Source organism: Ascaphus truei, chromosome 4 (genome assembly GCF_040206685.1).
Source record: "Ascaphus truei isolate aAscTru1 chromosome 4, aAscTru1.hap1, whole genome shotgun sequence".
NCBI lineage: Eukaryota > Metazoa > Chordata > Amphibia > Anura > Ascaphidae > Ascaphus > Ascaphus truei.
In genome coordinates, this window is record NC_134486.1 from 339212529 (window position 1) to 339224663 (window position 12135).

A 12135-nucleotide genomic window follows, 5' to 3' on the forward strand; every position below is an offset into this window, starting at 1 on the left:
TAATTTAAGTTACAATAACAAGGGTAACTGCTTAGAAATGTCCAGCAGATAATCTAACTGCGTTACTTTGAAGAGACAAAAATAAAGGACCATCTGAATCTACAACCCTTATAACAGGCAATATCTGTCTGTAAGCTGTCTAATGTATATACTAGCGAGGTTATTGTACATGATTGTACATGATTGGGTGGTACTGGTGCCACTAGGGTTGGATGAGAAATCCATGACCAAACAAATCACTATACTTATCTGACATCCCTAGTAAGTTTGTATTAATACAGGCAGTCCTCGTTTTACAATGCTTCGCTTTACAACGAATGGCTTATCCAACGCTATGCAATTCATACCTATGTTCATTTTTACAACGCCAAAACAGCTTATCCAATGTTCTTACAACGCTTTGCAAAGTTGTCTATGTGTATATAATATATATACAATATATTATTATATTTTATGTTATATTATATATATAATACAGTATATACACTATATAATTTATGTGTGTGCTGCGTATCTTATTGTCTGCATTAAATATTTGGTGTATTTTAGTGTTAAAAATGCCTTCAGGAACGGAACCTTTCATTTAAACGTGTTCCTATGGGAAAATGTGTTTCGCTTTAAGACGTTTCGCTATTCAACGCCATTTTGAGTAAGGCATTGTGTCGGATAACCGAGGACTGCCTGTACAAATGTTTTTTTTGTATCCATTAGCGAAATATGGTATGTAACAAATTATAACGTGCATTTAATTAATATCCTGGCCCTATTATTTTAGACCTAGTCACTGTATAAATAAACACCCATGGTTAAGCAATACCAGTTTGCCATTTTCAAATGCTTTACCACTATAAATATCATGATATATTACAGTATGTACATTTTTCTTTCTAGATATATATTTTTTGAAAACGCCAAGATGAAATTTCCAGGTCTTATTAGTTTTCTGACTTTACTCAGCCTTACACAATGCCAAGAATCTGCTATTTCTGGTAAGTCATTCAATATGTTTATAAAAACAAGTTGTACTTTATTGGCTGTGTTCATGTGTCTTAGAAACTCAGCTATACAATCCCATTAATACAGAAAGGAGAATATGGCAATATCAATCTACAGGTCATTAGTAAGACCTCACTTTTAGCAGTATTTTAGGTTCTGGATGTCTCTTCTCCCAATTTGACGTGATACATTGATTAACCAAAAAGGAGCGGTGGGTAGTGCTTCTGTTCAGCCAAGAAAAATTAAATTACCTCAATCTGTACAATCTGATTGCACTTTAGCAATTTTACAGCAAAATTAAAAGTGAGTTATGTAATGTGGAATCTTTCCATTTTCTGTACAGTATTTGACCTTCTTGAAGATGTTCGGTTGTCAACAGCTGCGGATGTGAGAACAGTCAATGGTTCAAATCCAAATTCATCTGCCTTCCGCATAAACCCTGCCATACACTTAAAGAAGAAAGATAGGTATGATACAACTCCAAGACAAAAACCATACAGCTACTGTAAATGTAGTAACAGATTTTGTAAAATATGTACTCTCTTGAGAAAGGTTTGTACTGTTCCATAACAAATGCAGATGTTGGTGCTTTACCTTTTAATCTTTTAATATTGGTAACACTTTATCTTACATTATTGTAGAATAACTGATTAGTAGAAGTAAAGAGAGGCGATATATGTGCTAATAATATATCATTACTTAACAGAAACTATATAAAGAGAGAGCTATAGAAAAAAATATATTTTGGGCTCTTTTTATGATTAAGAGTCAAAGCGTTGTTTTTTGTTAATAAATCAGCAATTCTTTTCATGATCTTATATTGTTGTGCATTGACGCCTTTAAATTTCACTGCGCTTGAAAGAGAATGTACAGTTATCTAAAAACAAATATTAAATGCTCCCCCCTCCCCGCACCCCATAATACTACAACATATGCAAGTAGTAAGTCAGAAAAATGAGCAGGTATGTGCCACTAATACCCCTTTCCACTCATTCGTTTCCCCCTAACCAACACTTGCTGGGATTCAATAAGCTGAGGTAAAGATTATCGCACCGTGATCCCATGTTAATAGCCAATAACTTGAATGGCAGTTAACGCTGGATTATGGAGCGATTATGGAGCGATAACCTGCATCGGAGCTTAATGAGTCTCCCGCTTCGGGGGAGATGTATCAATGTAATGAAAGTGCACAAAGAAGTTTGTTTTGACGCACTGCTCCATTTTCTGCTTGCCTTCGCGTCTAATGTAAGAAAGGGTTTCTTACATTTGATGCAAATCGTTGGGCAAAAGAGTTTTCACAACCTCAGACCTGGCAGATGTTTTTGATGCAAATACACAAAAAAGTTGCATGGAGACGCAGAGTTTGCCCATTACAATCTGATTGTCATGTAACTCCTCCTATTACCACTCCGCAGATTGGAAGGTGGCGCAAAACTTGGAGCAAAGACCTTGATACGTTGATGACAATGATGCAATTAGCATCAATTTTGCTCCACATTTGTCATGATACATCACCCCCTTCGGAAGGGGACGTTTGGACGCGACCAAAATGTGGCAGGCATTCTGCATCTAGAACACTTCGCCACAGGGCAGTTCGCAGCAATGTCTGCTCCTGTGCCCAACCACCCAAGCAAAGCCATGTCTGCCGCTCCGACAACAGTATGTCCCGTCTGCATCCTGACCACTTCGACAACTGCATGTTTAAATGTCCTGCAGGATGTTTAAAGATGGCACGTCGGTGCGGCCTGTCGAGAAAGTGTAGCAGTCCCGTCTGGGACATTTAAACATGCAGTTGTCAGAGTGGGATGGTCGGGTGTGGCAGAAATGGCCTGTCAGGTTTTTTTTTTATAACTTTGATTTTATTGGGTGAAATACATCTTACATGGTAACACCATCCATTGTCTACAGTGACATCACCACATTTAGTACTTTCTTTTTTATATAATCAACCAAAAACTTGACTTACTGTACTTACAAGACGAACAGGGGGACAAGACACACTAACTAACTAGTAGGGAGGGAAGGGGGGGAGGGAGGGGGAGGGGTGGTAAGGCTCGAGGATCTTCCATTCAGGCGCCGTGCGTGTATTTTAGTGTAGACCTCTCTCTCCGAGAACATTGACCCACTCTCTCCTACTGTTACCTCTTTGGCTGCCTCTTTCACTAGGGGCCTATTCTGCCCTGGATCCCGCTCCTTCTCCTACTCTCCGCTCTGCCCCAAGCAGTGCGGAGAGAGAGCGGACTTATTCCATATGCTGTGGTCTTGTACGAAGGTAAACCCGCTTTGGGAGGAGATTAAAGATTGGCTTCAGAGACTGCTAGAAGTGGAAATCCCCTTAGACCCGTGGCTGTTCCTATTGGGCAGACGAGTCGAGGGGCTATCTAACGCCACACATAAATTGATCACACATCTGGCTACAGCCACCAGATGCGAGATTGCAGCAGTATGGAAACAACCGGAGATTCCAATTATCCCCAAGATTAGAAATAGAATTTGGTTTGTTTGCCGGATGGAACAGTTGACGAGTTTGGTTAACGACACCGGCTCAAATTTTCTAAAAGTCTGGGAGCCCTGGTTGGCACAGACAGACATCCCGGGAATAGATACCACCACAATCCTGCAATGATAGGCGGTAAATGCGTTCTCCGGTAATGAAAGGGATCCATGACAACATAGAGGCCTGTCAGGTTTGGCTTGCAGCCGACAGTGGCGAAATATCCCAGAGGGGGAAGTGTCCTGGTGACAGAACACTGGCGGCGTTTTGGTCACGGCCAAATTTCCTAGACCGGCCCCCTTTGTGTCAACCTCCAAAGGGTCTATGTACTGTATCAAGGCAATCTTGGTGCAAAACCAAGGTATTTAAATCTGGCACCTATGTGTCAAAATACTTTGCTCTAATTTAACATTTGCCCCAGTGTCAGTAGGAGGAGTTGGGGAGGCGTTACATGGTGCACATATTACAATGAGATGTATCACATTCTGTATCTCTGTGCACCATTCTCTTCTTACGTTTATTTGCCCAAAAAAATCCTCCAGATCTGAAGTGGTGTAGATCTAATATTCTGCATCACATGTATGAAAATGTTCTTACATATGCAGCCAACTCTGCTCCAAAATTCACTTTTGCCCACGATAAATATACACCTGAAATGTGGTTACTCCCATCGCTTTTTTTTTTTCATGTTCCTTACGTCTGGTGCAGTTTGTTTATGGTGCAATTGATCCCCTTTTCCCTTGATGCATCAGGTTATACAGTATGTTTCAGCTAAAAGTGGTGCAAATCTGGGGCAAAAATCTGCACCACATCTACCCAAGAAAATAATCTTATTCCTTTTCATTGGATTTTTCCAAAATATTTAGAGCAATTTTTTTGCACCAGAATGGCGCCAATTGTGCCTTGATCCAAATATCTCATAGTCCCCTATATGTCCTAATAGTTTCAGCAATAATAATAACTTTATTTCATATTGCACTTTTCTCCCAATTGGACTCAAAGAACTTCACAATTATAGTATAGTGCATGGTAAGCAGCACTTAGGAATGTTACAGACACAGTCCTGGCCAAATGAGTTTATAATCTATGGTTTTGGTGTTTCTGCCTTAAAGAAGCTATCTCCCATACTGTACATAACTTTTGTTTGGCAGAATTGGAACCAGTTGATCTTTTGGAGCTAAACCATTGCTATTTTCAGCGTAGGGTCACCCTTGTTCCTGAGATACTTACCAGGGAAGTTGCTGGATGTAAATCTCCCACCAGGGGAAACAAAATTGAGCTGGGGGGTCCCTGGAGCAGAAAATACAGTCACATTGTGAAGCTCCAGAGTGTTATCGGTCCCAATCCTGTAAATAAAGAGGGTGTGTTACGTTATAATTGCTGCTTTAAAACCACAGCAGATATACAACTTTGAAATGTAATCTGTAAATTCTTAAGTATGATACTATTTTCCATTTTGTGTAAAAATTACTTTATTATCTGTCTGATCTCTTGGCCATCTAGAAACTCTATATTGTTTTTATCAAAATGGTTTCTGAGAATTACATACAAATGATGAGTATTCAATATTGCAACTAATTATTTGAATCTCTGTATGTAAACATGTATCAGTTGGTACAGGTTCAGATATTAATCAGCTATTTTGCAAAACATTAGCCCCAACGGCTGAAAAGAAGAGTAGCAGTGGGTTAACGTTATGTTATTTGCTTTAGTGCATTGGTATTACGGTTAACCTAATGTTAATTTACGTTAAATAGCCTAACAGAGCTTAGTGCATCTGGGCCACAGATATACTTGTCCTTTCTCTGCCAAATTCCCTGCATTGCATTGGAAAGCAATTTTTTTTCACAAAAAACCCATATATAATGAATATATACCTCAGATTCTAACCCCCCTGCTGTCCGGCCTTCCTGCCTCTCACCTGTCTCCCCTACAATCTATCCTAAACGCTGCTGCCAGAATCACTCTACTCTTTCCTAAATCTGTTTCCGCATCTCCCCTCCTGAAATCCCTCTCCTGGCTTCCGATCAAATCCCGCATCTCACACTCCATTCTTCTCCTCACTTTTAAAGCTTTACACTCTTCTGCCCCTCCTTACATCTCAGCCCTAATTTCTCGCTATGCACCATCCCGACTCTTGCGTTCTTCTCAAGGATGTCTTCTTTCTACCCGCTTTGTACCTAAAGCTCTCTCCTGCCTTAAACCTTTCTCACTGACTGCCCCGCACCTCTGGAATGCCCTTCCCTCAATACCCGACTAGCACCCTCTCTATCCACCTTTAAGACCCACCTTAAGACACATCTGCTTAAAGAAGCATATGAATAGCACTGGATAATCATGAACACATGATACATAAAGCTTGGCCCCCTGTAGACGCAACTTTCTAGAATTCCCTCCTACTGTCTCTGTACGTTCTTCCATCCTACCAATTAGATTGTAAACTCCTCGGAGCAGGGACTCCTCTTCCTTAATGTTACTTTTACGTCGGAAGCACTTATTCCCATGATCTGTTATTTATATTATTTGTTATTTATATGATATGTATTACTACTGTGAGGCGCTATGTACATTTATGGCGCTATATAAATAAAGACATACAATACAATACATACAAAGTGGCTTCCTGGAGTATTTTTATGTGTGACTTTATTAGGCTTGTATAATATTTGAAAGAAGTAAATAAACACATTTAAGAATTGATACTGTTGTCTCCAATGTTGCAATGTAAAAGCCAGAAGAAAACAAGCAGAAGCAAATTAAAATAATATGCAAATTTTTGGATTAGAAATACCACTTTTAATGTTTTTTATTTCACATGATCGTTTGTGGTTTTGATTAATTTATCAAAACAAAGCTAACAATGTACCTCTTTATTTATTATAGCTCTTTTCCACCACACGGATTACCCCCTGACTACTCTATTTTAGCCACTTTTAAGATATTGATGGACACACCTCAAGGAATCTGGAATTTATGGCAAATAATTGATTCTGATGATAAACAAAAAGTTGGGCTTCGTTTCCATGATAATACAAAGTCTTTGTCATTTTTTTATGCTACGCCAGCAAAGACCCTGATATTCAAGACTTTTAACAATGTAGAAACACTTTTTGATGGCAACTGGCATAAGTTGTCATTAAGTGTAAAAGGAGATGAATCCAATATGCTTTTAGATTGTCAAGAGGTCAATGCCGAGTCCATAACGGAGCCAAGTGCTGGTCAAATGAATGGAGTCTCATCACTGGTAAAGAGAGACACAGAGTCATCGCCTGTGGTAAGTAATGGTTTGCATTCATTGAAAGTCATCTGCCACCTCTTAGCAGCTTTACAGTTCTCTTGAAATAAAAATTAAAGACATCCAGCTATGTTAGGACCAATGAGGCATGTGTCAGCTACACATGGGGGTCTTTATAGGAATACAAATGTTGACATTACAATTATCCTAAGAGTATTTTTATTCCCTCATATTATTTCTGTCTTCTTTAAAAAAAAAATAAGTCTTTGATAATATTCCTTCTTTGTCTAAATAATGGAACCATTTCAGATGTTTGGTTCACAACAATGAATCTAAATCCAGACTTTATTAAAGAGAAAATGTGCAGATGGTTACATACAAATGCAAAGACAATTCAGGCATTTAAAATTGGTTTCTAGCCTTCAGTATTTTATGAATACTCATATAATATTTTCTGTGTTCATTTACTCTGGCTAGACTTTAATATATAGGGTCCCTGTCTACTCCATTTTGATTAGTGAGTGCTAGTTTTTCTATAAGGTTTTTCCTTACCTTCCTTACCACTATTCTATCCGGTTTGTTCTCTGTTGCTAGACTGCTTATCTCCATTGCATGTACTCTATATATCTTACACACTCATTGCTTATTTGTACCTGGGTACATGCTCACATTTTTATTGAGGGAGTCCCAATGACTGTCCTTCATGGTTTATGGTATCCACTTGATATATATATATATATATATATATGTCATTTCCCAGAATCCCTTGCAGCAGTGGAAGTGCTGTATGCTGGGTGATAATGGGGAAAGGCGGGGTTGCAGACCTGCCTAAGACATGCAGATGAGCATACAGTTGTATTTGCATATTTGCTTTCCTGTGGAGGGTTTTTGTCACTTTTTTTTACTCACCATAACTTAACTCAGTATTATGGTATAGCCTATCCCATAGCCTCTTATGCATATCCAGTTAAAATCAACCCCACACTGATGAGACCCATCAAGGTCGAAACAGCTGTCTGTGGGTGGTTTTCTGGGTATGCACCTTAACCCTGGCTGTGCTCAAAGCTGTGACCATGCAGCAAACTTAAGCCTGTAGGGAACCATGTTAAAAATGTTTTTTGATGCAAAAAGTGACACTGTGTGCTCATTTGCATGTCATTTCCCAGAATCCCTTGCTGCAGTGGAAGTGCTGTATGCTGGGTGATAATGGGGAAAGGCGGGGTTGCAGACCTGCCTAAGACATGCAGATGAGCATACAGTTGTATTTGTGTGTATATATATATATATATATATATATATATATATATATATATAGAATCCAATGCACAGCCGGCACACCATATGCAAGTAAATAAGTTTTGGTGCTTATCCCATAAAGCAATAACAGACCATACGATACCGGTTGCAACACGACATCAAGGGACAGCACGCAGGTAAGTAAATCAAAAATGTTCTATATTTGATAGCAGACACAAAAACCTGTGTCTTCTATCAAATATAGAACATTTTTGATTTACTTACCTGCGTGCTGTCCCTTGATGTCGTGTTGCAACCGGTATCATATTGTCTATATATATATATATATAAAAGGTTATCTTACATCAGGTAAGCACTCATGTATCAGCATCCATCTCTCTGATCCACTATGGCCTGTGCTTGTTCCTGTCTCTGCTGCTCGTTATGGCTGTGGTTATGGGCCCTACTGTTACTGGATGATCTGCTACAACTCTATGCGAACTACGTTCTCTTAATCTGGGGTATAAATCTATAATGCCCACAAGAGCAACCGTTTCAAGCAGAAGAGATGGGAATAAGTTAATCCGGAGTCATGGTGTACACGGGCGCAGGACAGATCTCTAGACCGGAAAGAGACAGATGCCGATATGAGTGCTTACCTTAAGTGAAAATACCTGAATTATTTTTTGCATTTGTAAGTAGACATCTATATATTTTATCTTTAGTAAATTCTGTTTTGAAACTACTACACTATGGTTGTGTTTCTGTCTTGCGCTCTTGTCTTTTCATATGTTTAATATAGAGACATCTGCTCTCGAGGAAAAGCTACAACAGAAACCTCAACACTTGTAATATAACTGAATGCAATTATAAGAGGAATTTGTAGGATTGAATTATTGATTTTAAGCACTTATTTACTCATCATGGTTGTGTTTTTAGCACACATTTTTTTTCTCTTTAATTAATATAAATGTGTGTGGAAGAGATTAACTAAATTCAGGCTAACTCTTTCCTAAAACCCTCAATGTCGATTTTCTACCTTCATCTTCCTTCTTTGCCCAGCAGCACCTGTAACCCCCTCTGCCCTCACAGCCCAAAACCTTGCCCCCTACTTCACAGATAAGAGTAAGTCCATCAGACATGGCATCTCTTCATGTCAGGCACCACCCACCTACCCTCGCACACCTCAATCCACCCTCAGCTCTTTTTCCTGTGACTGAGAATGTCACCATGTTTCTCATCATCTCACCCTACAACCTGCCCTCCTGATCCTATTCCCTCACATCTCCTCTGCCCCCTCTATAGGGCACTATGCCCTACCCTAACTCACCTTTTAACCTCTCTCATATTTCTGGCACATTCCCATCTTTCTTTAAATATGCACTCATCACACCAATTTTAAAGAAACCCTCTCTTGAAACCAGCCTCCCTCTTTAGCTACCACCCTAGCTCTCTTTTTCCCAATTGCCTCTAAGGTACTTGAGTGGCTTGTATACAACCACCTGACTCCCTTCCTTTCCTCCAACTCCCCGCTTGACACATTACAATCTGGTTTCCGTCCTGTACACTCCACCAAGACAGCACTACAAAAAAAGACCAATGACCAACTTACAGCTACTGCAAGTTTTAAGGGTCACTTCTCTTTACAAATTCTCCTGCTGCCTAGGGTTCACCTTTGATTCTGCCCCCTCCTTCATTCCTCACATTCACTCCCTCATGAAGTCCTGCCAACTCCAGCTCCGAAATATCACTAGGATGTGCCCTTTTCTCACTCGTGACGCAACTAAAATCCTAATTCACTCACTCATCTTGTCCAGCCTTGACTACTGTAATATTCTTCTATTTGGCATTCCCATCATCTGCCTGTCCCAACTCCAATCCAACCTAAATGCTGCTGCCAGACTTATCTACTTCACTCACTGCTCCACTTCTTCTGCTAGATTAAGCAAATGTCTACACTGGCTCTCCATATGCCCTCAAATTCAATTTAAAACCCTAGTTTTGACTTACAAAACTCTTAATGACGCTGGCTCCCTTACATCTCAGCATTTTAAGCCAAATAAATTCTTAAATGTCCCTACGTTCTGCTCATGACATTCGCCTTTCCTCCTGCCTTATTACCTCTGCTCACTCCTGCCTACAAGACTTCTCCCGCGCTGCACCCTCTCTCTGGAATTACCTCCCACGCGCCATCAGACTCTCCCCCAGCTGTCAGACATTTTTAAAACTCCATGAAAACTCAACTTTTCAAGGAAGCCTATCTGGCACAGCCCTAACATCCACCACCTCCAGCTGTGCAACTGGACCAACCTCCCCACTAACACGCCCCTAACATCCACCCCCCCCCCAACATTAATGGGATCAGCTCCTGAGACATACTCCATCCCACAATGATCAGACACTTAACCTTTTGTTTCCATACATACCCCCTTAATCCCACTAGATTGTAAACTCATTACCTTTCATACAGTATCTGTTTGCACTTGTTTCAACTTGTTTGGCATGTCTTTTTGTTTATGTATTGTAACTTACATAACACTGTACCCCCATTGTACCGTGATGCCTAGTATGTTGGTGATTTACAAATAAACTATAATAATATGGATTATCGCATCAATGTCAAGTATCTGATTTTAGTGAATCCCAGAGTATGTTTCTAATAATTATTGATTAAAGTTCTTAAAACAGATATTTCTATTTGAAAAACAAAAGGACACCAGACTTATTATGTACAGTATGCTAAACATATAAATTAGCTCTAACCAGAAATGTAAATGATGAAGTGCATAAAAATGTAGCTGGTAGAAAAATATAAATAGCAAGAGATAAAACATAATGTGCAAAAAATGTGCATGTACACTCAACACTAATAATATAGAAAAATAAAAAAAAAAGTGTTTAAAAAGGTAACAAAAAAAGTTACGGTTCTGGTTTTAACCGAAACGTTAATTCTTCATTAAACATTTTGTACTTTTGGTAAGTCCTGTGAGTGCTTGATCTTTTCCTTGTATGCTCCAATTATTTCAAAAGCCCCCAGGGCAATGTTACTCTGTTTTGGTTGTGCCACAGTATTTCCTTTTCGTATATTAACAATGTTTTGACAGAAAAAAGGTAAAGGCAGAGTCACACGATCAACCCTATCGTAAAAGTAGAAACCTTTAAGAAACAGAAAAAAGAAGTGCACTGCCCATAGCGTAATTCAGTTGAATAAAAAGGCCGCTTTGAGAGTATTTACTGGGCAGCTTAGCGACAAGTCTTTAGGAAACAAGATCCACACGGAAATATGTGGACCTTGAGTAAGTCACTTAAAGTGACAAAACGCATAGGGTCCATTCATTTCCATGTTGATCTTGTGTCTTAAAGACTTGCTGCCAAGCTCCTCAGTACATACACTTGAAGCTAAATGTGGGTGCCTTTATACAGAATCACATGGGTATTACACTGAGGCTAGCGTGAAGACATTGGACTAGTGTTCCAAGAGATGAGGGTTCCATCCAGAGGTATTACGGTATTTGGATACCTATATGAGCACTCATTTGTGAGTGTATTCATCTAATTCTAATGCCTTTTTTAAAATTGAATTACGCTATGGAACGTGTACTTTTGTTTCTTGTTTCTTATGTCGTATGATGTGGTCGTTTGCAAATACAATTACAGTATATTAACTTTCCTGCCGAACTGGTTAAGGGATGTCTTTCTTATTCATGTTTTATAGGTTGACATACAGCAACTTGAAATATATTGCGATCCAGAAAAAGCTTCATCTGAAGGATGCTGTGAGCTTTATGATAATGTAAGTGTGCAACTCTCTTCTGTGATTGACTATGAGAATAAGACCGATTCATTAACTTTTTATAGCACATATGTAAATAAAAAAATGGTAGTTGAAACCACATTTAAACAGACCAAGATAATATGTGATCCAGAGGAATGAGATGACCGTATGTATTATTCTTATATCATGTTAAAGGAATTTTGTAGAACATATTTAATAAACCCAAAGTACTAGCAATGTGTCACAAAGTTTCCATAATAAATGCAGGTGTTACTTAATCCTGTGTATGACATCATGGAGCCAATAAAAACAATACAATATTTTCTCTGGTGAAATAATCGATTTGTTATGGGGATGTGCTTCTCTCAGTGCTTGCACCAAAAATTAGATAACAGTACA

The 12135-nt window shown here is 39.0% G+C and overlaps 1 protein-coding gene across 2 annotated transcripts in view; it reads left to right on the forward strand.

Annotated features, from left to right (window-relative positions):
* The window catches only part of LOC142493689 (uncharacterized), a 139668-nt gene that overhangs the window by 69379 nt on the left and 58154 nt on the right, over positions 1–12135 (forward strand). For both annotated transcript variants that reach the window (XM_075598153.1, XM_075598155.1), the window contains 4 exons: positions 892–989; positions 1340–1463; positions 6374–6764; positions 11677–11754. In XM_075598153.1, coding sequence (XP_075454268.1) covers positions 917–989; positions 1340–1463; positions 6374–6764; positions 11677–11754 — 666 coding nt within the window. In that variant the 5' untranslated portion in view covers positions 892–916. The remainder of the gene's footprint in view (positions 1–891; positions 990–1339; positions 1464–6373; positions 6765–11676; positions 11755–12135) is intronic.